General features: G+C 31.9%; 1 protein-coding gene and 2 non-coding genes across 3 annotated transcripts; all 3 read left to right on the forward strand.

Annotated features, from left to right (window-relative positions):
• The first annotated feature begins 7,280 nt into the window (after nt 1-7,280).
• Nucleotides 7,281-7,352, forward strand: TRNAC-GCA (transfer RNA cysteine (anticodon GCA)). Its single transcript has one exon. It is a non-coding gene; the product is annotated as a tRNA-Cys (tRNA).
• Nucleotides 7,353-11,954: 4,602 nt separating this feature from the next.
• TRNAC-GCA (transfer RNA cysteine (anticodon GCA)) lies at nt 11,955-12,026 on the forward strand. The gene has a single exon. It is a non-coding gene; the product is annotated as a tRNA-Cys (tRNA).
• A 9,927-nt stretch (nt 12,027-21,953) lies between these two features.
• On the forward strand, nt 21,954-24,745 carry LOC131057689 (alpha carbonic anhydrase 7). Its single transcript, XM_057991835.2, has 7 exons — nt 21,954-22,239; nt 22,395-22,597; nt 22,693-22,799; nt 23,747-23,849; nt 23,951-24,124; nt 24,199-24,252; nt 24,413-24,745. Exons 1-7 carry the CDS (start codon nt 22,155-22,157, stop codon nt 24,506-24,508), a joined length of 822 nt encoding a protein of 273 aa, XP_057847818.1. The 5' UTR covers nt 21,954-22,154; the 3' UTR covers nt 24,509-24,745.
• Nucleotides 24,746-25,701: the final 956 nt, after the last annotated feature.

Genomic DNA, 25,701 nt, shown 5'->3' on the forward strand with positions numbered 1-25,701 from the left:
TGCTTTTTCTATTGTACTGTAGGATGAAATGAAAATAAAATATGAGGAAGGAATAAGAAATGCAACAAGGCAACTAGCACAAATAGAAGAAGCTCTATCACAAGCCAGTCAATAAGATATCAAGATAGTAGAGGATAAAGAAAAGATAGAAAAAGAACTCATTAAGGCAAAGAACATGCGGCTAGACTTGTGCCTACGACAAATGATCACAACTTCAGCAAGAATACGAAACAAAATAAAATATGAGGAAGGAATAAGAAATGCAACAAGGCAACTAACACAAATAGAAGAAGCTCTATCACAAGCCAGTCAATAAGATATCAAGATAGTAGAGGATAAAGAAAAGATAGAAAAAGAACTCATTAAGGCAAAGAACATGCCCCCCCCGCCTCCCCACATAAGCACAACTTAAGAATAGTAAGAAACAAGTCCCCATAACTATTTGGCCATGTTATTTAGTTGTAGCATCCTAAAATTGCACCCTCTATAATTTTTGACCACATTTGAAGCCCTCACCTTAGTGTTCGCATCCTCATGCTTGATTAGGACCCATTTATGCTTCTACCATGCAAAATTGGCATCAATATCACATTAACCTTGCATTGTGCCTTAACCTTGGCCCAAATATGGGGTAGGACTAGGGCATGGTGCCTTGGTCCTCCCTAATTAGGGTCCATTTCAAACCCTTTGCCCTATCCAAATTTGGAGTGGGAAATCTTGCTTCGTGTTGGCCTATGCCGAAAAATTAACATAATTGATGTCAAACAAGTATATAAGGAGGTCTTCCCCTCTCATTTGGATATAAGGCGAACACAAGGGAGATATTGGGAGCACTATAATCAAGCAATCAAGCATTTGAGCATTGAAGTATTCATCATAAAACATTTTCCAGAGGTATTCAAGGCTACATATTCTTCATTTATCCATTGTGGAGCAACATTACATCAATCATTTACAAGCATGTGCATGTGTTAGGTTTTTGTCACGTTCATGCCACTTCATACAACATATGTGATTACATTCAAGAAGCAAAGCATCATTATCAGTCATTGGAGAGCTGAGGTATACCTTTCCATCATTTATTTCAAGTATTTGCAATATTTCATCCAAGGTTGATTCCAAACCGAGGTTTGACTTAGGCAAACCCCTATACCCAACCTTTTTCCCCTTTTTTTTTCTGTGTTTAGGAAACATGTATAGAGTTGTACTCTTCAAAATAAGCTTTGTTCATGGAGACAAATCATCCCCCTTTGGCTTGCAAAATTTTTGGAGGACCATTGTGATGTGCCATGGTCTTGGATTTTTAGGAGCTTTTTCGAGGGTCAGATCTGACTCGGCCTGTACTACTCAGATCTAGGTGCACGCAGAAATCTTGCATCTGTAGCTCACCGTTTTCTCAATTTTACCTTTATTTTTTAACACTTTACCTTAATTCAGCATTTCAACTTACAAAAGAGGAAATCAAAATTAATTCAATCCATTTAGTATTCAGTCCTTATTTGATTTTTGACCGAATCTAGTGGATTCTAATCCTCTTTTGAATGTAAAGGCCCAAAGTGAAAATTGATTTAGTGGTTTCTCCCTTCTATGTTGCAAATCACTAAATCAAATTTTTCCCCTTTACATTACCCACATATAATTTCCCCCCTAGAAGAAGAGAAGTATAAAATTTAGAGGAAAAAAAATCTCTAAAGGAGAGTAAAGATATAGTAACATATTCTAATTTATCATTGCAAGATAAAATCCTATTTGTACATCTCCACATAGAGGAGAGAGAGAGATTTGATGCAAAATGTCACATGGTGAGCATTACAGTAGATACCTTTACAACAAATGATGCATCTTCCTTTCAGAAGAAGGAAACCTCAAACTATCAAACTATTGAATTTCCACTTAGATGGTGGAGTGTCAAAAGGAAACAATATATCTAGGGTTTGGAAGATACACACACATCTTGATGCAATCAAGTCGATGCACGATTCAAAAATATTAATCATGGATGTATGGCTTTTAATGTGCGATATAAACCAATGTAGATCAAAATGTGTCAAGATGGATTCATAATATGTAGAGTAGAATAAGAGGGTTAGAATACACCCTCAAATCATCTAAAATAGGAGATGCAACTCCATAAGAGTTATCATCAAAAAGAGAATAAGTGTATCTTAAATGGTATTTTCAAGTTCCTGAATGTGGGAATCTACAAATGAAAGATGTATATTGGATAAGTAGACATAACAATGTTCAAGATGACATACATTGTAAAGCTACAATATACAATTTGTATTAGCTTTGTAGCAAATTTTAGATCTATATCAATGTAGCAAGTAATGAATATTATGAAAAATAATTTAGCAAAATAATGTGATGCTTTTGAAGAATATCCTTCAACCCATCAATCTACCTCTAAATGTACTAATGTTCATTTTATTTTTTCTTCTAATAGTAATCACATTTGATCCTATATGTTTTAGAAGGGTTTAAAGGATAATCCTACATGACAAATTTCATCCATTTCAAACATTGGAAGCCTTTGAAGATGTCATGTCATATCTAGAGATAGAAAGAGGAAGTCATATGTAGGATACTAAAATGAAAAAAAATTGAGGAGTAGGAGACATGTTGAACTTCCCAGTATGGATTTTTTTTAGTTCATGGCTACAATAAAGTCCTTATGCAAGCCTCCCAAGATAAGTACATGTCATTAAATGTGTTTTACAATAGCACCTTTTAAAATAGATCAACTAATATAGTCTTAAGAAGCTATATAATGTTTATCACTTAATAAATTAGTATGAACTTATAAAGTTGAATTTAAATCTTTAGAGTTTTATAATGTCCACTATGGATTGGAAAAATGATATGACAATCAAATGATAACATAAGAATAGACCAACCACTATACTGAAGCTATGTGGACCTACATTGGGTTGAAGCTTATTCAATCTAAAGGTTTTACTAACATTTGGTTGGAAAGGAATTCTCCAAATATCATCCAATGCCTCAAGAATACTTGCAAACCTAGTTGGTCCATTAAATCCTTGATCTTTGACTCCTGTAACATTATTAATTATTTTGATGAATGTATATCTTCCATATTTATTATGAAGGTAATATCTTAGTGGATTTGTTTTCTAATGTTGAGGTGTCGAGGCACTTGAGTCGGTAATGGGACTCCCATGAATCTCCACCCTTGGAGGCTTCTAGTATCATTCATCATGATTTTTAGCAAAGTTGGATTTGAGTTTCCATTTTCATCATTATGACATGTAATTATATCACACTTTATGGGTGTTTTTTGTGTTCTCTCCTTGATGTTGTGGAGTTAGGTGTTTTCTTTGACATATTTGTAGTGGGGCTTCAGAAATCAGAAATGGGACCCAAGTATTTTTTGGTTGTTTCTGTGTTGGAGGATGGGTGGGGACAAGAATTGTGTGGAGCCAACCTCCTATGAGGGATTTAAGCGAAATAGTGCATCTTGGTGGATTATTGAAAATGGAGGTTTGTGACTTAGATTTAAACTCAAAGCCTTCATGGACATGATTGTAAGGTTTCTAGAAGTTTGTTCAAGGATGGAAGAACCATACCCTTACAGCCTATGGTAAACTAGATTTCAATTTCTGAGGGGCTCATCTCCTATGTCACTAGGCTTTAGATGAATAGTGGTAAATTTTCAAACATAGGAAAGAGACATATGTTTCCATCGGTCAATTTCTTAAAGGCAAGGAGAAGGATAGACTTTTCAAGAAAATGTTAGGGGCCTATGACAAATATTCAATCAAGCCTATTTGGGTTGTTGTTGTAGAGATTATCATGTAGTATATCAACCTCAAAGGTAATTATTCTACCATCTATCATATCCATTTCACTCTCCTTAATCATTTCAATCTTAAATTATTGGTTTTCTTTCCTTTTTCTCTATTTTCTTTCCCTGGATAAGGGGATTAAAGGAAAAAGGAATAACTCTAGATTTCATATTCTTCATGAGGGGATAGTTAATTGTGGAGTATGCTAAAGAGTACTCTCCTAAAATTCCCAATAAACTACCTAAGAAAATTAGGAAGCAGAGCCCCATGGTGACTCATTATTTGCATATGCTTACTAACATGGAGGATATGGAGAGAAAGGGTGATGCTTATGAGGAAGAATGGGTAGAAATAGATGAGGTTGCTTTTTTGCATATGTTTTCTTTGCCCCTCCCAATGTTGACAAGGGAAAGCAGAACATCTCTTCTAAGAGAAGGTTGTAGATCCATACTTCATGGACTAGTGGCTTGCACATTGGAGATGGACAGGTTGATGATAATGTTTAAACTATTGTGAAACAAGTTACAAAGGTCAAAACGGGGAATGTTCAATAAAGGGATGTTTCCAAAGGTAAATCTAAGGGGGTGATAAAATAGTTGATAATTTGTTGAAAGGGTAGGTTAATATGCATACTTGTCTTTTAGAGGATTTCTCCTACCTCCATGTCAATAGGAAAAGGTTTTATGATATCCTTGATTTAGTGTGGGAGAGTGTTCCTGGGCAATTCATGCTTGAAAAGTGGTTCTTTCTTGAAATAAAATGTTAAACTCAAAGCCTTGAATATAAAAATTATTAACAATTCTGATGGGAATGTGAGGATTTCTCCTTCCTCAATTGATTTAAAAGATATCCAGTCTTCAATGAATGCCATGGATGATGAAATATCTCTTTTGAAGATTAATTATGCTAACAAAATTAAAGGTTTTGAAGATAAGTTATAGGAGGTTAACCAAAATCTTAGAATGATCTGCCAAATCAGTCAATGATCTATCCATTACAGTGTGGAGGGCATCAAGATCCTAACCAATAATTTGAACAAGCTAAGAGAATATCAAATAGTGGATACTTTCATAACATAGGCTCGAGATGAAGGTTGAAACATGAAAGGTAAGAGTAAATAGGTTGTCCTTAGAGAGGAAATTAGGCCTTCCAGTTCTCACAATAGGAATAGTAGAAAGAAGTCCTTCAAGGAGGAGAAAAAATAATTGTTGGAATTTTCTAATCTACAAGAGAAGTTTCTTGAACTGGAGTTGCCAGTGTCTTGAAAAATATGCATTGTCTTTTTGTCATCTTTGTTTTTGTTGTGCTTAGGTGGTCCATTTACAAATATTCTACATCATCTAATATATGATAATGATTGAATCAAGTTCTATTTCAAGTTGAAATTTTGACAAGCGCAATCAAAAAGTTTTTTGGAATAGATCTCCTTAAGAGACAATTGTCAATGAGTGAATGACACTTTAACTTCATATAACATAGTCACACGCCATTAATAAATAGATCAAATTGAAATTACTGTTTATTCAAGTTAGGTTTAAATAATATTTTTTAATAAAATTATAAATTAAAGACACAACATTTTTTAAATTAACGAATAATTTAATAAATAATAATAAAAATAGAAGACTACAATTGCATAGTTAGCCCATATTGATATATTAAATTAAAAAATAAAATTAAGAGAGGATAATCATTAAATAGATAGTTGTAAGCCAATATGCTTTAACATGAACCTTGGATAAATGAATAGACAAAGAAAAGAAAATATACTTAAAAAGAAGCAACTTAGAGGTGACACATAAAACACCATTTTCAACTCTTATCATTAGAGCTCTCAACTTCCAAATCTTGAAGGGATAAATGGCCCCCACATATGCATCCCTTAACAACTAGCATGTGAAGAAGTAAATAAGCAACATAAATTATAGACCTTGCCATTCATAATAAATAGTCACATAAATCCTTATCACATATAATGAAGGCCCTAACAAAGGTTTCTAATGAACCTTTGGAAGTCCCCTCCTTATTGCCTTAAAAGTGTAATTAAAACCTTTGGATTATCTAGCATCTAGGTAAAAGATAAAATTCCAACCCTATCCTATAGTCTACATCATGGTCCTAATCATTTAAAGTTGAAATAAGCTTATTCTTATGGATAAAGAATTGTTGAATTATAGTCATAGTGAACATCTTCACAAGACCTAGACCTAATGAGCAAATCCATTAAATTTGATAAAAATACGAACATGATATCATTGAACAATTTTTTTTGAAGAAATTCTTAGATAATATCCTGACCAATAATGTAAATATCTCTATGTTTGAATTTAGTATTTGATCTTAGAATTGTGATAGTGACTATTGTGAAAATTGTTTATATTAAAGGTTTGGATCATAGCTATGCATTTGGCCTCGATTTAAAAAAGTGTAGCCTTAATCTATGGGCACTTGACCTTGATCCAACATTTAAATAAAGATAGGATCTATGACACTAATACAATTATGCAAGGATTTGTGATACTAACACAATTATGTAACTCTAGTCTTTGTTCTAGTAATCTTTTGAAGTAGATTATCCTTGATATTTGAAAAATGTGTTGCTAATAGGCACCATCATAAACTATTATTGAATGGTGGAATTTTTGTTTTGTCTTGATTATAGATAAACAATGCTATATCGATTCAATGGTGTTGGAAATGTTGGTCAAATACATGTCAAATATTAGGAAAAAGTAATGCTAATAAAATAATGAATAATTTTGTTTCTTTTCTCTTTATTAATAATTTCTTAGTGATTTGATTATTCTCTTCTTCACATGATATAAAATGATACAATACTCTTCTTTAGAGACAAACCCTAGATGCTCAAATTATACCCTAATAATATAAATATTGATATGATAAATCAATTAAATAAATATTAAAAAAAAAATCAACAAAAAGTAATTTAAAATTAGGGGTCTAAGGCCTAATTATAATTGTGATTATGATTTGAACTAAAGAGAAAAACACTAGGGAAATAGCTTGACCTAGTTTTTACACCTCAAACCAATAATTTGAAGTGGTAAAAAGCAAATTAAGATTAACATAACCCGTAATTATTATTAATTATAGATAAGTGTATTATGTCAACGATGGCTCAAAATATGCACCAATACAAATGAAAGAAAAATATTTGTCTAATCATAACTTCATTGTTAATTTTTGAAACTTATGTTTTCCAAAAAGTTTTCATTGAGTCCTTGATCTTTTGGTGAAGTTAAATGGTTCTTGATGAGCCCACTAGAAATTATGTCTTGTTGAATGTGAGATTCCAACATAATAAGAAATGAAATTGAGATTATTGAATTTGTATAGAACCATCGAAAAATTAAAAAAACTATTTTAGTCTCAAAAATTTATATTTAGCAAACAGAAGTTTGTATTCTATTTTCATAAAAGAGAATTTAAATTATTCAACAAATCATCCGTCAAGGGCCTATAGCTCAGTGGTAGAGCATTTGACTGCAGATCAAGAGGTCACCGGTTCGAACCCGGTTGGGCCCTAATCTCTTCGACAGAGTTTTTAATTTTTCGAGTTTGTCTTCCAGCCTGTTTCACTGTAGTCTCAATTTAGTAATGTATTTGTTCTATAAATGGTGCCATCAATCAAATGTTAAATTCTGTATTTTTGTTCTTCTTCCAAAGCCAAGGGTTGAGGATTTACGGGATTTAATGAAGTTCTGGGCTTACGATCGACAGGAGGAAAATAGAAAGAGGCTTCTATATATCTGATTATATTTGATGAATCCCCAATGTGATTGAAGAAGAGGCTTCTTTAATCTTTCTGTAAAGTCTCTAAATTCTAATTTAGAAACAAGGCACTCACTGCACCAGAATGTTTGTAAGAGGGAACTACTCAAACACTCCATTCTGCCATGAAATTTCTCCACCAGATAGTTAACTCATGTTTAGCATTTGATATTTCACATCACTAGCAAATCTCTTCAGAAACTAAAAGTTCTGTGAAGATACTTCCATACTCAGCTGAATCATTCAGAGCCATCCGCTTCCACTGCCCAGCATTTTTGAATGCCTGGAATAATGTAGAATAGTAGTCATATGATTTTGATGTGCATAGTTTCTGAAATCAATTGTGCGAGTTTTTTAGCTTGACGTTTCAGATCAAACATCATGATCATTAGAAATAAGAGAGCAAGACAAGAGAAAGTAGAAGGTCAATTACTGAAAGATTATTGACATGATCTTCCATACTTAGATGAATGGATTTCTATTGTTTTTAAGTTTATTAGTGGTCCCTTTGGAGGTAGCGTTTTTGGATTCACTTTGCATTAATTTCTATTGGAATTTGTCAAAAAATTAGAATAATTAATTTTTTTTGAAAGTTCATTTTAAGTTTAGGCAATGGGTATTGGTCTATTGGTGAAGTTGAATGGTTTGAATGAGCTTACGGAGGATCAAGTCTTGCTGAAGCGGAATGTATAAACTTCAATCCTTGACTCTTAACTAGTCGAAGAGGTTTAGCCTATGGTAGTTTAAAATATTTTCAATTAAAAGAGTAAAAGTTTGACAAATTAAATATCACTAGCAAAAAGTTAGAGATACTTTTTCTTAATAGATTTTCATTCTATTTGGTCTCAATACTAAGGATTATACATGAAGATTAGAGAATTTGACTACAACTTGACCATAGGGTTTAGTGGGTCCTAAATAGTAGCATTGTAAAAATTAGTTTGGTGTAGTTGTGTGTTTGTTTTAGAGTGAATTTCTATAATTGTCATTTGGTGTTTGTATCTATGCATTTTATGTATACAAAAAGGAAAAAACCTTGCATTTTCCCAATACACATATTTAGGGCTTTGCATGGTGAGGTCTCAAGGTTTATTATCATTTTGTTTAGTTATTCTTTTTGTCATTTTTGCAAATGTTTTTTATAGATGCATGTACTTTTGAATGGTTTTCTATTGTCATTGGTTTGGATGATAAGGGTTGTAGGAATCTAAAGGATTTTTTCAAGGGTTGAGCATTAGGGTTCAATGGGTACTAAGGATTACACCACATTTGTTGTAATTATGGCATTCCATGACATCACATTTTTTGGGACCATTTTGGCAAGCTATTCATATGACATGTCTATGATTCTATATTGTAGAAGTTGTGAGGTGTTAGAAAAAGTCGTAGAGCCTATTTCAATGGTTGTTAGCCACATTTTCTTAAAAATGTTTACAATTGAGTAATTTATTTTGTGTAGGGTATGTTGCTTGTTATGATTGCACATTTTGTTAAACATATGCTTATTGTGTATTGGTATTAGTAGCATGGTCAAATTATTTGGAGTGATTGTGCTTTATTTTAAGGTGAACTTTTGTATTTATCTTTTGGAATTTGTATCTATGCATATTGTGTGTAAAAAAAGAGAAAAATATTTTTTATTTTCTAAGCTTAACAACTAATGTAGAATCTTAATCACAACAATAGCTTGCACTAAATTACAATGAAAGATTTGTGAGTTATGAAAAAGTCTATTTATACAATTGAGATTTCTTAAATCTACAATCTCCTTCATCCAACCTAGAGTTTTATATTAGAACTAAAGGCATGTAGAATGGAGGTTTCAAACAATTTAGAAAAATATTTCATCACTTTAGAGTTGTATATCAAAACCAAAGGCATGAAGGATGAGTGACTTGTCTCATTCACTTTACACTAATGAAAATTAAAATGAAACACAAGAAATTAAGATTGCTTATTATTCCTTGAAGGTAAATGAATATTTGTAGACCTAAGATGCAAATTGAAAATATTGAAGGGTCAAGAAACCTTCCTTTGAATGCTAAAACCATTATCTCTTCTCTTGGTCTAAATTTTCATAGAATGGTATATCAATAGACAATTTCTCAATTCATGACCATGACGATATCATAAAACAAACAAACATCTCTGATAACGTATTAAAGAAGCCACTGTCACGCAAGAAGGATCTAAGTGAGCTATAATGGCTCCATATTCTAGATGTTCACCTATCGGGATGATAGACACCAATTTTTGATTATATTGTTTTGTTGGTAGTAGTGTTATATGCCACTTTGTCATGACAATCACTGAAGTTAACCATAAACTCTACAAATGACATGAGAAATTCCTTTTATTTTCTAACTGTAACATCTTAAAGCTATCATTTACTACTATATATTTATAACTATCTTGTTGTCTCTAATGTACTAAGAAATATATTATTTAGAATATAAAACTAATGTCCAATGTTTAAAAATATGTTAACATTGTATTGATCATAAAACATTTTTCTTGTTAATATGGTCTTGTTATAATATTTACATGTTTCAATTATTTGTTTATCACCCCACTTCTTGTTTGATGTTTTTTTATAATTGTTTTTTCCTCTTACTATTTAACTTCGATTTTTACAAATTATAAATTCATTTGAACCCATAATAAGAATGGTAATATTTTGTTCTTGCAACTATAATTATAAAGTAGTACTTGATATTCAAATAACAAAACCTATTGTTGTGGTTTAACTTGTTCCTAAAAGCTTGTAATAAATCTCTTTTTTTTCTATAATTTTAAAAATTTAAATTTTCAAATTCAAATTTATTCAATTCTTGCTAGTTCCACTAGTCCTTGCTAAATGACTAAACACATGTCCAAATGATCCGGCCAGTCTTAAATCACACACAATAAGCAATATATTAAGTCTAAAAAATGTCAGTTAACTCTGAGTGTCCAACACTTTTAAACCTAAAAATGTAAGCTTAATATTTGTGATTTAAGCCTTTCAATCCAAATAAACTATCCAACCCCACAAGACTTCATTTCCATTACTCATTTTACCATCACTGACCCATTTGATATTTCTCCTCCACCTCCTATAAATCACAAGCACAGGTTATCGATTTCCTCATAAATCACAAGCATAAGCACAGGTATCAAATTGTTGCACGATGTTCAGCTTTGAATTGGAGATGGGTGAGAATGACTCCAAATGTGGGCCATCCTGCACTTGCACTGGCTGCACCTGCCACGGTGCCTGATCATCATGATTATTTGTTATTACATAATGAAGTAGTGTGGACATACCCAGAGCAAGATCAATTAACATCAAGTTGATCTTGCTTGTGGGTTATCTATATAGTTTTATGTGTGCTGCAACTATGTAATAACTCTTGTATTGAGAACAATTTTTAAATTAAGAATTGTCATATTTTAAATTTGAGTATGTGCTTTTGTTCTCTCGAGAATCAATTTGCAGTCTGTCATACTGTTGAAAGCTCTATGATTAAAAGGGTGTTTAATTTTTAATAAGCTTTTTGTGGAAATAATGAAATTAATTAGAATGGTTTGTAAAAGGAGAAAAAATTGTAATAAATTATGTGTTTGTCAAGATTTAATAATATATTTTTTTAGTTGAATGGATAAATAATAGATAGTGGTTTATAAGAATCTATTTTTTAATAAACATGAGAAAAAATTATTGTAAGTGCAATAAAAAGTCATTTATACTTCATAACTAAAAACACTTCTATGAGTAACCTTCCAAGAAGTCATGATACTTCATTCTTATGTGCATCACCTAAAGTCATGAAAATATGTGTTTGTTAGCTTTCCAAATGAAGAACCTAGACTGTTAAAGGTCCATATCTCTAGTCTTTTTACACAAACACAATGCATGTTAAAATAAAACAGTAATCGAATATGGAAAGCAAATCGTCTATGATTCAAGAAAGTCTTCGCTTTTTTTTTTGGATCATTTTCTTTCATTTTCTTTCATTTTCTGTATTAAAGAGAAGCACATTGGTTAATGACTTTTGAAATTTTAATGCTAATAACCAAATTCAATGCCCTTACTGAACAGCCATGCTAGCAAGTCTAGACCATGAGTGCTTTATGAGAAGGGCATATATACTGTCGAAAATGGTTATCTTAAAATTTATTGTTAATGAGTCTTTTGGTTTGTTAATAAAATTGAATGGTTCTTAATGAGTCTATGGAATGTAAGACTTTGGATATCATAAAAAATTAAAAATAAAATTATAGTTGACTAAAAAAAATAGTTTATGTTAGACAAATTGAAATCTGTATTCCTTTTAACAAATTATTATTAAAATAGTCCACCAAAACATGCATCCGGGGCCTATAGCTCAGTGGTAGAGCATTTGACTGCAGATCAAGAGGTCACCGGTTCGAATCCGGTTGGGCCCTCTTCTTTTCAATTGAATTTTTCATTTTTCGAGTTTATCTTCTACCCTGTTTCACTGAGTCTTGAAATAGAATCAAATTCCTGATTTGAATTGCATATCCATATCCGTAGCTCAACTCTCCAGGTGACTATGGAGCACTTGTATCAGGCTTGACTATTTAGTAATGTATCCGTTCTATATTTGGTGCCATTCAATCATATATTTAATCCTGTTCTTTTTTTCTTCTTCCAAAGCCACGGGTTGAGGACTTATGGGATTTAATGAAGTTGTGGGCTTCTAGATATCTGATTATACTTATGAATCCTCAGATGTGATTGAAGAAGAGGCTTCTTTAATCTTTCTGCAGAGTCTCTAGAAACGGGACACTTATTGCACCAGAATGTTTGCAAGAGGGAATTACTCAAACACTCCATTCTGCCATGAAATTCCTCCAGCAGATAGTTAATCCATGGTTAGTATTTGATATTTCACATCACTAGTAAGTCTCTTCAGTTTATTAGCAGTCCCTGCTGGAGGCAGCGATTCTTTGGATTTACTTTCCATAGAAATTAATGGAATTTGTCCTAATAATTAAAATAACTATTTTTTTTTGGAATTTCATTCAAAGTTTAGTCATTGGATTCTTGGTTGTTGCTAAAGTTGAATGGTTCTTGAAAAGTTTATTAGAGATCAAGTTTTCCATAGTGCGAGAACTTGAAATTATAGGGATGAGGCTGGGATTGTGCCTACGACGACATTGGCAGAACGGATACCCTTCAATCTTTGGCTCTTAGCTGAAGAAGTTTCAGCCTACGACTCGTGCTCCTATATCAACTTTACTTGAATCGATATACCCTTCAATCCCTGGCTCTTAACTGAAGAAGTTTCAGCCTACAGCTCCTGCTCTTATATCAACTTTAGTTGAATGGATATATTACTCAATCCTTGGCTCCTAGTTGAAGACGTTCAACTATAGTTCAATAGCTAAACAGATATACGTTTGATATAAAACCCTTCATAAAAAAAATAGTTCAAATTTTTTGGTGCCTTCAAATATTATTGGTTCTTGATATTTTAATTAGTTTCTTTAATTTAATTAGTAGTTCAAAATATTTCGAATAATTTTTTTTTGACAAATTAAACATCATGAGCAAAAAGCTATGTGTCTATATATATTGGCAGCCAAACAAATTATTTTCTATGCGTATATATTGTCGAAAAGTTTTTAATATATGTGTGCATATGGGGTTCAATTTGTGTAAAGACTACGATAAAAATTAATGCTAAACATCTCTCGAGTCTTGGCTCTTACTCAAAAGAGTTTCAACCTACGACTCATGCTCTTTGTCATGCCCAAAATTTAGGGCAAAAACGGAACAATTTTTTTTTTTAAAACATACTAAATTAATTAACAAGTTCACTCTCACGACAAGCGTTAATGAAATTTCCATTATTAAATTCGAGCTAATTCTGATACGAACTAAGCATCGATAAATTGTTTAATTTTAATTGCGGAAAACTAACCGTTTTAATTTTATCTCCAAGAGATACTCAGTCATTAGGTTTATTAAATTAATCAAGCTAAAGGAAATAGGAGAGGAAAAATTAATTTAATCTCCAATATGACTATATAGTCTAAACAACCTTTTTAAATTTCTCTTTATTACTTGCTCCAAATTATAACCAGAATTATATATATATATATAATTAGATACTTAATCGAAATCATGATCAAAATTTATATATACATATATATATATATATATGTTAAATATTTTAATTCTAATTCAAAAGCACATTAACTTTCTAAATATTAATCCATAATTTTCCCGAACCCTAATTAGGGTTCTATTTTCTCACATATATATTATCAAAACTAATTAACATATTATTTTTAAAACCAATCTGCCCTAGCCCCACCCGGGCTAGGGTTTAACCCATATTTTTTTTTCTTAACAGAAAATTTTGCTGGGCCGAAACCCCCTTGGCGGCCATGATTTTTTTTTGTGCAGGTTTCGGACGTTTGAAGGCGGGAAGTGCCGTGCGCCACTGTGTGGACGCACAGTGGGCGCCGCGGCACCACTGTGTGCCCACGCAGTGGGCGCCGCTAGCGGCTCCCCACTGTGTGGCCACACAGTGGCGGCCGTGGCCGTCCACTGTGTGCACACACAGTGGAGCCGACACAGTGGGCGCCGCGCGGCCCTCCACTGTGCGTACACACAGTGGGGTCCGCGTGGACCCAAAATAATTTCTTTTTAAAATTTTTTTTTTTAAAAATATATATATATATATATATATATTTATTTATATAAATTTATAAACATAGTTAAAAGGTGAAAATATTCAAATGTATACTTATATATATGTTTTTTAAAAGGAAAGAAATGATTTACATGCAACAATTTTAAACTAATATAACAAGGGAAAAAAAAACATTAAGATAATTCAGAAAAATATATATATATATATATATATATATATATATATATATATATAAGTTTTTTTTATCACACTAACTAAAAATACCATTTAGAAAAAACATGACAAGAATTACAATATACTTCTCTAGAAAAGAAGATTCATAGCTTTCTTTCTTTTCCTCTAATAAAATATTTACATAAAACATCTTTTTCCTTTAAAATACTTAAGGTCTTTCATCATAAATAAATTTCTATTTTGCCACAAGTAAAAATATAGATAAAATTTAAATAAAATCTATCCCCTTTTTTTTTCATAATACAAGAAGCTTTTGCATACATCTTTAAATAACTTTTCTTTTTCTAAAAACCAGAAGTAGAAATAAAACAAGCTTTTCTTTTTTTTTTAAAACAACTCTATGATATTCCACCAATTTACAGGATGTTTATTTGTATAGCCACAACAATAAATCTTCAAGTCTATTTTCAATAATTACAACTTGCTTCTCTTTTCTATGAATGAGGCATATTTCTATAACAATTTTAAACAAACATCTGCAACTGAATTTAAGAATCTTCAATAATAATCTTCAGTGTCTTTTTCATGTTTCCTATTCTTTTTCTCCTGTCTTTCCTGCATAATAGATAAACACGAATATGACCACGGAGTGCTCACCTCTCAGCCTAGGCTAACTGGTAGCCACCCCCGAGGTCGGAGAACCAATTCCTAGACGGGTAACAAATAGGCAAACACATAGAAAGTAATGCATGCAGATTTTCCAGACACATTCCCAACTTGGCTTTCACAGCACCACACTTTGGTGATGAACATTTTCAAAGGGTGGTAGTGGACCAATACCCTGAGGAGAACTGCAAGTATGAAATAAACAAGAAGCCACCTCATGGCACAATAAAAATATCAAGAATCTCAACCCCTTATTCCTTATGCCCCCCAAAGGCATTCTAGCCTTATATCCCTCCTTATGACCCCCATTGCACAAACAGGCCATGCAGCAAGGGTCACACAAAGATCCCTTGTGATCGCTCTCAAAAGAGAGTCTCTCACTCGAGGGTTGTCACTGCTACCACCCTCAAGATCCTCTTCTCTCCCAAGAGTAAGAGATCTTGAGAAAACTCCCAAAACACAACAATTCATAAAGCAAAAATACCAAAAGATTTTCTAACACAAACTTTCAAGAACACAGATTTCTTATACCAACAACTTCCAGACATAAACAAGAAGAAGACATTAAAAGTAAAAATTGAAACCAACCTTAATCTGCCCAAAGGTTATTATGATATTTGATGAAGAGCTACCCAATCCACAAATCTTTTTCTTTCTACCCTTATTCAATTTTCTCTATTCCATAACATTTTTTTCTTTACAAATTTTCTTCTGTCTCCAAAAATGGAGAGTGGGTGATTACCCTGCTATTCCCAAAAATCTTCCTTAAGAAGCTCACTTTCTGAGTTCTCACAGGATTCTAAAAAAAAACCAAAAAGAAGAAAGAAAGCAAAAATGCAAAAAGACTCTCATTCCAAAAGGAAAAATCTTGATTAGATTTAACTTCTAATTTTCAATTTTCGCTCAACTCAAAAAAACCAATTTTTAAAGCGTTAAAAAGATCATTATAAAGTAAAAACTTGCCTAAAATTACCCCTAACCCCTAGGTATACCTTATGGGCTTTAGGAAACCCTATTAAACTACCCCTAGGTGTTCATTTAACTCATTTTAAACCTCTCTGAAGTTTATTTTCGGGTCAAACATAAGTTGACCACTCCAAATATTATATTCCCAAAGTATTTATGACAACACATTAATTTATTTAAGAAAACTATAATTAAACACTTTCCCACCAAGAGACAAAATAAAACATTTAAATTTAAATACACACGTGTCAAGTGACACAAATAAAACACTTTTACAAAAATAAAACATGAAATTGTCTCTTGAGGTTTTTACACAATAAATTTAAATAACACTTAACACTCATGCAGCATATACTGTTACGAATAAAATACAACACAAACGGGGTGTTGTCTCTCCAAATAGACAAACCCTGGCTTACGAACATACATAAGTCTAGGTTTGATTCTCCGTAATTTTCCATGGTCACATGGTAAATTTCCTGCGCATCTCAATTTACACATTAGTACTTCCAAATATCCATATATAATATAATTCAATAATATAACAATACACATCATTACTTGCATACAATTTTCATCTGCACAGATTGAATACATCTTTTATCAAACAATATCACATAAGCAATTTTCATCCCAATTCACATAAACTAAACATACATCATAGTTCTATATTCAGAGTAAAGTCCTGCAAATTCAATAACGACATCTATCATTGCAATATCATTCTATCTAATAATCATGTAGTGTTCTATCTCATAAAGCATGTAAGTAAATCATCAAATCATAGCAATGTTATCCAAATCCTGAAATCATATAAGTTCTAAGTCTCAAAATGCATCAAAATAAAGTATCCATAATAGTCTAAAATATAAAATCCACTGAATGTCAGACTGAGTCGAGGTGAGGCCTCACACTCTTGTATCGAATTTGGTGGGATGGATATATGCCTTAGTCCTTGCTTCCTAGCTGAAATGTTCAACTAATTAATTTTGCATGGTGAGGGATGAAGTCAATGCTTGTGTTTAAGTTTTCATATTATTAGTCATAGTTTGCACTATGGTGATATCCTTGAATGTTTCAAGGTTTATTATTGTTTTGTTTAGTTATTCTTTTTTGTCATTGTTGAATTTTTTTTTACTGCATGTATTTTTGAATGTTTCTGTATTGTCATTGCTTTGAGTGATGAGGATTGTAGGAAATCTAAAGGGTTTTTTCAAGGGTTAAGCATTAGGGTTCAATGGGTAGTAAGGATTAGCATAATTAAAATATTTTTGAGACCATAATTGTAGTAATTATGGTATTCCATGAGATTACATTTTTTGGGACATTTTGACAAGCTATTCATGTGTCATGTTAATGATTCTACATTGTAGAGGTTGTGAGAATTTAGAAAACGTTGTAGAGCCTATTTCAATAGTTGTTGATTGTATTTCCTAAAAAAATTCTTATAATTGAGTAAGTTGTTTTGTGTAGGGTATGTCGAGCTTGTTATTATTGTACATTTTGTCATGCTTATTGTGTAGTGGCCATTATTAGGCTAGAGAAAGACAAAGGGGACATCACATAGTGATGTTTTCAAGATTAAATTTCATTTTATACATTTGTTCTTATTATATCATTGTTGTAAATGTGTTTTCCTATATGTCTATTTTTTAATGGATCTCTATTATGTTTGGGGCTTTGCATGCCAAGGGTTTCTAGGTTTACTATTATTTTAGAGGATTTTGTTTGGGCTTGACCATTAGGTTTTGGTGGGTGCTAATTAGTAGTACGGTCAAATTTATTTGGCATGTCTATGCTTTTATTTTTAAGTGAAATTTGTAACTATATTTTTGTGTTTGTATCTATACATATTGTGTGTTAAAAAAGAGAAAAAAAACTAACTCTAAGCTTAATAACCCATTTGTAGAATCTTAATCACAACAATAGCTTGAGGTAAATTACAATGAGATCAACATAAGACCTCATATGCCAAGTACAAGCACTCAATCTATCCAAGCTTGAGGCAAAACTCAACCTTAATCACATGCTACAAAGGGAGTAATACCTCTTCAAGACCATTTTAGGTAGCTATTTAAATCATAAATGATTCAAACTCTTGAGACAAAGTATAGGTTAAGGGTTTTACTTGATGAATGAGAAATGCAAAACATGGTTCAGTATAACTATATTTTCTCAAGAGGTAAGACATATCCATTTTTAGTCTTTCTTCTTGAAGTTATGCCCATTCCTCTTCCTATCTCTCACATATACTTAGTCTTTGAATGAAAGGTTTGTGAGTTACGATAAAGTTTATGAATGCCTTTGATCAAGAATGATAGACTTATTTATACAATTGAGGTTTCCTTAAATCTACAATCTCCTTTATACAACCTAGAGTTGTATATCAAAATTAAAAGACACGTTGAATGAATATTTTGATTAATTTGTACATATCTGTCATAATGGTTCACTCTCTTAGATAGCATAATATAAAATTACCTAAAATAACCCTCTCAAATTTAACTAAAATCAAATCAAATTTTGAGAACATGTCATTTCCCTCTATTTAAGAAAAGTAAGGTGGCTTAATTATTAAATAGAGTTGTGTTGTATATTCATAACCTTAAGATTAAGGTTTTAGGACAATGCAATTCATTAATTTATTATCCCTTAGACAAGTCCCACTTAAAGCAATTTTTTTACCACATTATTTATCAACATTTCCTTTTTTCCTTCTTCCACTTTCACCAAGGTATTCGTATGTGATATGTGATTATTGTTTTCCATTAAAGAAAGCTAAATCAAATATAACATTATAACCAACCAACTAATGCATTTAGTTTTCCATTAACAAAAAATAAATGATTACTTCAAGGAGAATGCCACATAGCGACAATGAGAGTTAGACTAAATTATTAGGCAATGAAGTAACGCTGATGTAAGATAGAATTCATAATTATATAAATTTCTTTAGATTGAATAATGAGGCAAGGCTTGTGAGTTATGAGAAAGTCTATGAATACCTTTAATCAAGCATGATAGACTTATTTATACAATTGAGATTTCTTTGAATGATCTGATGTTAGGATCTATGACTGTTGCACGTGAGATGTTAACTTTTGCAACAATTAAATGAAGGTCTTAAAATTACAATCAAATTGCTTAAATAAACATAATAATCAAATACTGATAAATTGAACAGAAGAGAGAAAGATGAGAGAAGACAAAACACTAGTTGATAACGGAGTTCGCCAATTGGCTACGTCTCCGGGTCCCTCTCCAACAGAGTGATCGATCCTTAATTATGCTCCAGAAAAAGGTTACAAGGTCTTCAACTGGTTACAAGTTTCACATCTCCTCAGATGAACAATTCACTATCAAACTCCCCAAAAGAAATTCTCTCACACTTCTCTCACAATTCTCCAATCTTCCTTATCCCTCATTACAAAAATCACCCCCTTTAAATACTATTTTACATGCTAAAATAGGGTTAACAATAATATTTTACAATATTCCCCATATCTCTAATATCTTCCAATTACAATATTAAATCTCTTTAAATAGCTAATAATCTTTATTAAAATAATCAGACATATAAATTTTAATGGTTCCACTTAATTCAAGCTCCTTGTATCATTATCACATTACAATTTTGAGTTTGCGTGAATAAACGGATTAATGCTATTTGAGAGGCTCGAATCCTTTGTAATCGGGCCGCCATTCGCTTGAATGAATAAAAATAATCATTGCTCCATAGGTTTCCGAAGAGGCCACTACCACAGCATTTGGGAGTGCAAATAGCGGAGGGGGAGGTCGACGGTTCCAACTGTCGGCCTTCCCATTTAGCTCGCCCGATATTTGAATAGGGATTAAATAGAAACTAGCCCCTTCAGGACCGAGAAAATCGCTTGCTCTAGCGGTGGAGAGAGAGAGTGTAGTGGAGGGCAGGTTAAGGTTTCGACTCCCCTTAACACCAATGTTGGCAAGCTAATAATCAACACCGAGATATTCGTAGCTTTATTAATTTAAAGCTATTTGTGTTCCTCGTTTCTGCTTTTTGATTCCTTCCTAACTGTTATTTTCTTCATCCAATAAAAAAATTAAAATTTAAATAATTACTTCAAATAAAATGTTATATAATTACAACAAAATTTAATCTAAATTATTAAAAAATGAGGTAATGCTGATGGATGATAGAATTCGTAATTATATAAATTTAATAAAAAATAAATTTATATCAAATATTGGAATAATATATCAATAACAAAATTAAAACTAGCAATTGCACCTTGGTGTGCAATGGGTACTCTGAATAGGTGTGGAAGGTCAATTACAAAAAAAAATCATCTATTTTTGCATACATTTGTGAAGTACATGAGGTAAATTAATAAAGGCCATTTAGAAAATGATGTTGCTTATGCAATAATAGTCCCAACAAAGAAGTGATAGATTTAAGTCAGTTGTGCACTCATTACAAGAAACCAAACATAAGTGAAATAAAACCTTTGAATCAAGAAGATGATTGGAATCCATACCAAAAGTCTCATGTTATGTTTGCAATAGTGAGAGGGAGAGAGATGGATAGATAAATAGAGTGAGACATGTCTAGAGATAAGGGAAGAGAGGAAGAGCGATGGATATGAGAGAGAGAGAGAGAGAGAGAGAGAGAGAGAGAGAGAGTCAAATATAGATGGATAGATTTAATAGAGTAAAACATATCTAGAGATAGGGGAAGAGAGGAAGGGAGAGAGAGAGAGGGGGGGAGAGAGACATAAATATTGAAGCGATAAACATATAGAGAGGGAGATAGAGAGGCAAAGACATATCGAAGTAGAGGTCTAGGAAGAAGGATGAGAGGTAGAAATGGAGATATATGAATAGGTAAAGAGAGAGAGAGATATCTAGATATAGGGGGGAGAAAAAGATAGAGGTAGAGATGAAGATAGAGTGAGATAGGAATAGGGTGACAAATAGATATATATATATATATATATATATATATAGATAGAGAGAGAGAGAGAGAGAGAGAGAGAGAGAGAGAGAGAGAGAGCAACAAAGATGTTTCAACGTAGGTTGACACCTAGTATGGTGGCTCTACCTTTGGTAAGTTATCTTTCAACCAATTGTAATAGTTTTCACAAAACATTGAATTATTCATAGTTGACTTGTACAACCTCATTTTTTTCATCACAGAGGTAGAGGGAGAGAAAAAGATTGAGGTGGAGAGAGAGAGAGATGTCTGGGCCAATTTGTAATTAACTCATCAACAAAGATGTTTCAATGTAGGTTGACACCTAGTATGGTGGCTCTACCTTTGGTAAATTATCTTTCAACCAATTGTAATAGTTTTCACAAAATATTGAATTATTCATAGTTGACTTGTACTTCAAATAAAATGTTACATAATTACAACAAAATTTAATCTAAATTATTAAAAAATGAGGTAATGCTGATGGATGATAGAATTCGTAATTATATAAATTTAATAAAAAATAAATTTATCAGATCAAATATTGGAATAATATATCAATAACAAAATTAAAATAAATGTAAAGTAAAAGGAAATAGTATGCACTTTTCTCTCTGGTCTTAAATAAAAACATTTTATATTTGTAAGGTACCATCTCCAAATGACTTGAAAGGAGCGTCACTAGCTCATACCACTGCCTTTAGTCTAAAGTCGGCACAGATATCATTCCCACACTGGAAGAAAAGCACCATATCCTTGTACATCGGCACTCCACTTTTGTACATAGGAATCAGAAAAGAAACATAAAACAATGTCAACTGTCCACTCAATGTTGAGGGGTGACTGTAGTGAATGCTGCATCAGTATTCAACTTTAATGTCACAATCTCATGCCACTTAATACCCAATAAAAATGCTGCATGAATGACAAAGTGGAACCACTGTAGCTGTAGCAGCATGGATTCTTTTCCTCCTGTTTTCAACTAACGTACAGACCCCAGAAGACAAAAGGGATTAGCAGCCCACATTACCCACTTTAATAACTATTAATAATTTCATAATTAGGTTATGTGGTAATATATGAAAACTGCTTCTGCCTCTTGATTTCTCCAATACCATAGAATTCAGATTCATGGAGATAGAGAAGATGATGCTTTCTGTATTGAGAAATTTGGTCTTTGTAACCCTGATTATGGGATGTAAAGCAGCAAAAGCAGGTAATAATACTGATCTCCTGTTATGATCTGAGAATTCTTGATTGAAGGGAATGATTGGGTATGTTTGTTATTTTGATTTGTTCTCAGATTCTTGATTGAAGGGAAAGGATGGGTATGTTTGTTATTTTTAATTTGTTGAATGTTTATTGGAACAGAGGAGTTTAATTACAATGGCGTGAGGGGACCTTCACACTGGGGGGATCTCAAGGAAGAGTGGAAGACCTGTGGTCAGGGTAGACATCAATCTCCCATTGATGTGATAAAGAGAGATATTGAGATATACCCAAATCTGGGGAAGCTACACAAGAGCTATAAGGCAGCTAATGCATCTCTTGTGAACAGAGGCCATTACATCATGGTAACCTACTTTTAGCAGTAGTTTCTATGAATTCGGTGTTTGAAAACATTTTTAGTACTCATAAGGAGATTGATTTCAGCATACTTGTGGTGCAGGTGAGATGGGCAAAAGGGGCAGGTACCATTCATGTAGATGGAACTAACTTTACTCTCAGGCAATGCCATTGGCATTCTCCTGCTGAGCACACTATTTATGGCAGAAGGTAAATTGTGTGAGATGAGATCTATTATCCTTTGCCCAAATAGAAATGGTTTATAGCATCTTTGAAAGTAATTTGTTATTTGGGATCATTAGATTCTGTTTGTGACAGGTTGATGTATGATAGTTTTTTGTTTTAATTGTGTATATTTTTAACAGACATTTTCAATCACATTCAGTAATCTATTATCAGATATAAGAGAGCTTGATTAAATATGATCTATTAATTGAAAAATATATACAATTTAAACAAAAAATCATCATACATCTATTTTCTGAATTATAAAAAATATTCAATATTTATAGTAACTACCAAAATATATTTGAAAGAATTTTGTTAAGTGATTTATTGTAATGGGTAGAAATGTTTAATTGTGACACTTAAAATCTGTGATCAGTATTTTTTTATGTATTTGAAAGTAAAATATATTTTGACTTTAACTTTTTGGCTGACCAGACATAAAATAGATGCATACATGATGGACATCTATACATTTTTTTTTAACCAGTGATTGTCAAAACATAAATTTTATGGGTGATCCTTCCAGTCAATCAAATTTCTGATGATGATTATTTATTAAAAGTTGCCCTTCAAACATTAAGACATACTATATTATCAATAATTTTATATATAAATTTTATATATATAAGGAATTTTTTATATAAATTTTAATTATCTATCTAAAATATTTTCTTTTATATGATAGCCCATCTAAAATTTTGATTGTATTTTACAATAAAAATGCTTAAATACAATCATACGACTATCAAATTTAGATCAGATTAAGACACCTAAGAAGATAACTTTCAGATTCAACTGTATAAATTTTGTTAAATTAATCTATGAATTGATGCTTTTCTTATATTATCAAAATCACTTTCTTTTTTTAATTATATATATGGTCAGGTTTTTATAAGCTCTGGTTGTGATCAAAGCTCTGTGTATTACAGATACCCTTTGGAAATACACATGGTCCACCAAACAGAAGATAACAGAACTGCGGTCATCGGAATTCTATACAAGTATGGAAGACATGATACATTCCTTGCAGAGGTATATATTCATTTTCTCTTTATATTCTTATTGTTTACCTTATTTTTAAGATCAGAAGATGAATCATCTTTTAAATGAAACCCATCTGTTATCATGTGCAGCTGATGAATCAAATGTCAGCTCTTAGTCATGAGATGGAGCCAGAGGCAGAGGAGACACTGGGAATCATAGATCCCAAGCAAATAAAGTTGGGAAGCAGAAAATACTACAGATACACAGGCTCTCTAACAACTCCTCCATGTACTGAAGGAGTCATCTGGATCATTGTAGATAAGGTAAGTTTAATAGTTATGAATTTGAAATTGTCTGGTTTGTTAGTTATGAGCTGACAGAGTTGAAGTTAATGCAGGTAAGAACTGTGTCAAGGGATCAAGTGAGAAATTTAGTAATGGCAGTGCATGATGTAAGTACTCCTCTCTTCTGGTTTCAATTGTTAGTATGAGAGGTTTTAAAGTTTGATTGTATTAGGTTTTAAAGATATATAGATAGAGAAAAACAATATATTAAGATATACTGTTTTAGTTTTTTTTTTAACTGATAATAAGGTGGTGATGATTTGACAGGGTTTTGGAAGGAATGCAAGGCCAACTCAATCGGAAAATGGACGAATTGTAGAACTGTATACCCCACGCTATGGAAACTCCAAGAATCATAATTGAGCTTACAAAATTTATTACATAGGCAGCTAGTGGGGGCTTATGTTCTTTTGGGTCTCTTATTCTAGATATGAAATTGAAATTGAAATAAATGTATAGCAGAGGAAGAAACTGCAGTTAATGATGAGTTGGAATTGGTGAATGGTGGTAGAGAGTTACAGGGTGGTCGTTGGAATTCGGAATTTCTTTGACTTTTGAGAGTGATGTTTTTCATATAATTATATTAAACTGTTGATTTGATGGCTGTTTCCTTTTTAAGATCATTAGCCATCTTATATCATGACTTTTTCTTTCTCTCTGCTTTTTAAAGAATAAACTGTTTTGTATTCTGTTTTTAACCCTGTCTGCTTATTTTGTTTATATATATGTAATTAATTAATTTTCATAAAATTAAAATGAATATAATTTATCAAATTTGAAAACTTAGATAGGCTGAGAAGAATCTATTCTTGCTGTCTGAAATGATATAATATAAAAAATGTTTGAAGGGAAAAGTGAGGTTTGAAGGTGTTTTTTTCAATTAAAAAAATGAAGATATATATTTTTAATTTTCATAATGTATGATTTTAAGTTTGTAAATGATAGAAATTATTATTTTTCAATCTAATTGACTTGAAAAATTTGCTAAATAAACATATATATATATATATATATATATATATATATATATATATATATATATATATATATATATATATATATATAAAACACATAAACTAATACGATGATACATTATTTGCTTTGGTTGCTCTGTTAGATCTTTGGATTTCTCCTATTCAGATGGTGCCTTCTCCACCATTGGAAGGGCCTAGTTATTGGTCTTCTATTCCTTGACATCATGTTCTTGGGCTTCTGAACTTTGTTCATGCCTCTCAGAGTATTTGAGTAGGTGGTTTTGGTTTGCGAGTTCTTGAGCAGGGCTCTGGTTTAATCTATCTTCTTCCTTCTTTTGGCAAGCAGAATTATTACTTTGTGGGAAATCCCCAGTGGATTTGTATGCGGCATAAGATATTATGTAAATGCTCTTTCACATGTGACCGCATTTTATGAGCTATGACTGGAGGTTTTCTTCCTAGGGTTCTTTCCTCCTGTATGCTCTTTGAATCCTGTGTAAAAAGAAAAAATGATAAATAAAATTTAGTGGAGTATTCCACTTTTATAAAAAAAAACACATAAACTAATAATATATTATAATA

The sequence above is a fragment of the Cryptomeria japonica genome, chromosome 10 (assembly GCF_030272615.1).
Source record: "Cryptomeria japonica chromosome 10, Sugi_1.0, whole genome shotgun sequence".
Lineage (NCBI taxonomy): Eukaryota > Viridiplantae > Streptophyta > Pinopsida > Cupressales > Cupressaceae > Cryptomeria > Cryptomeria japonica.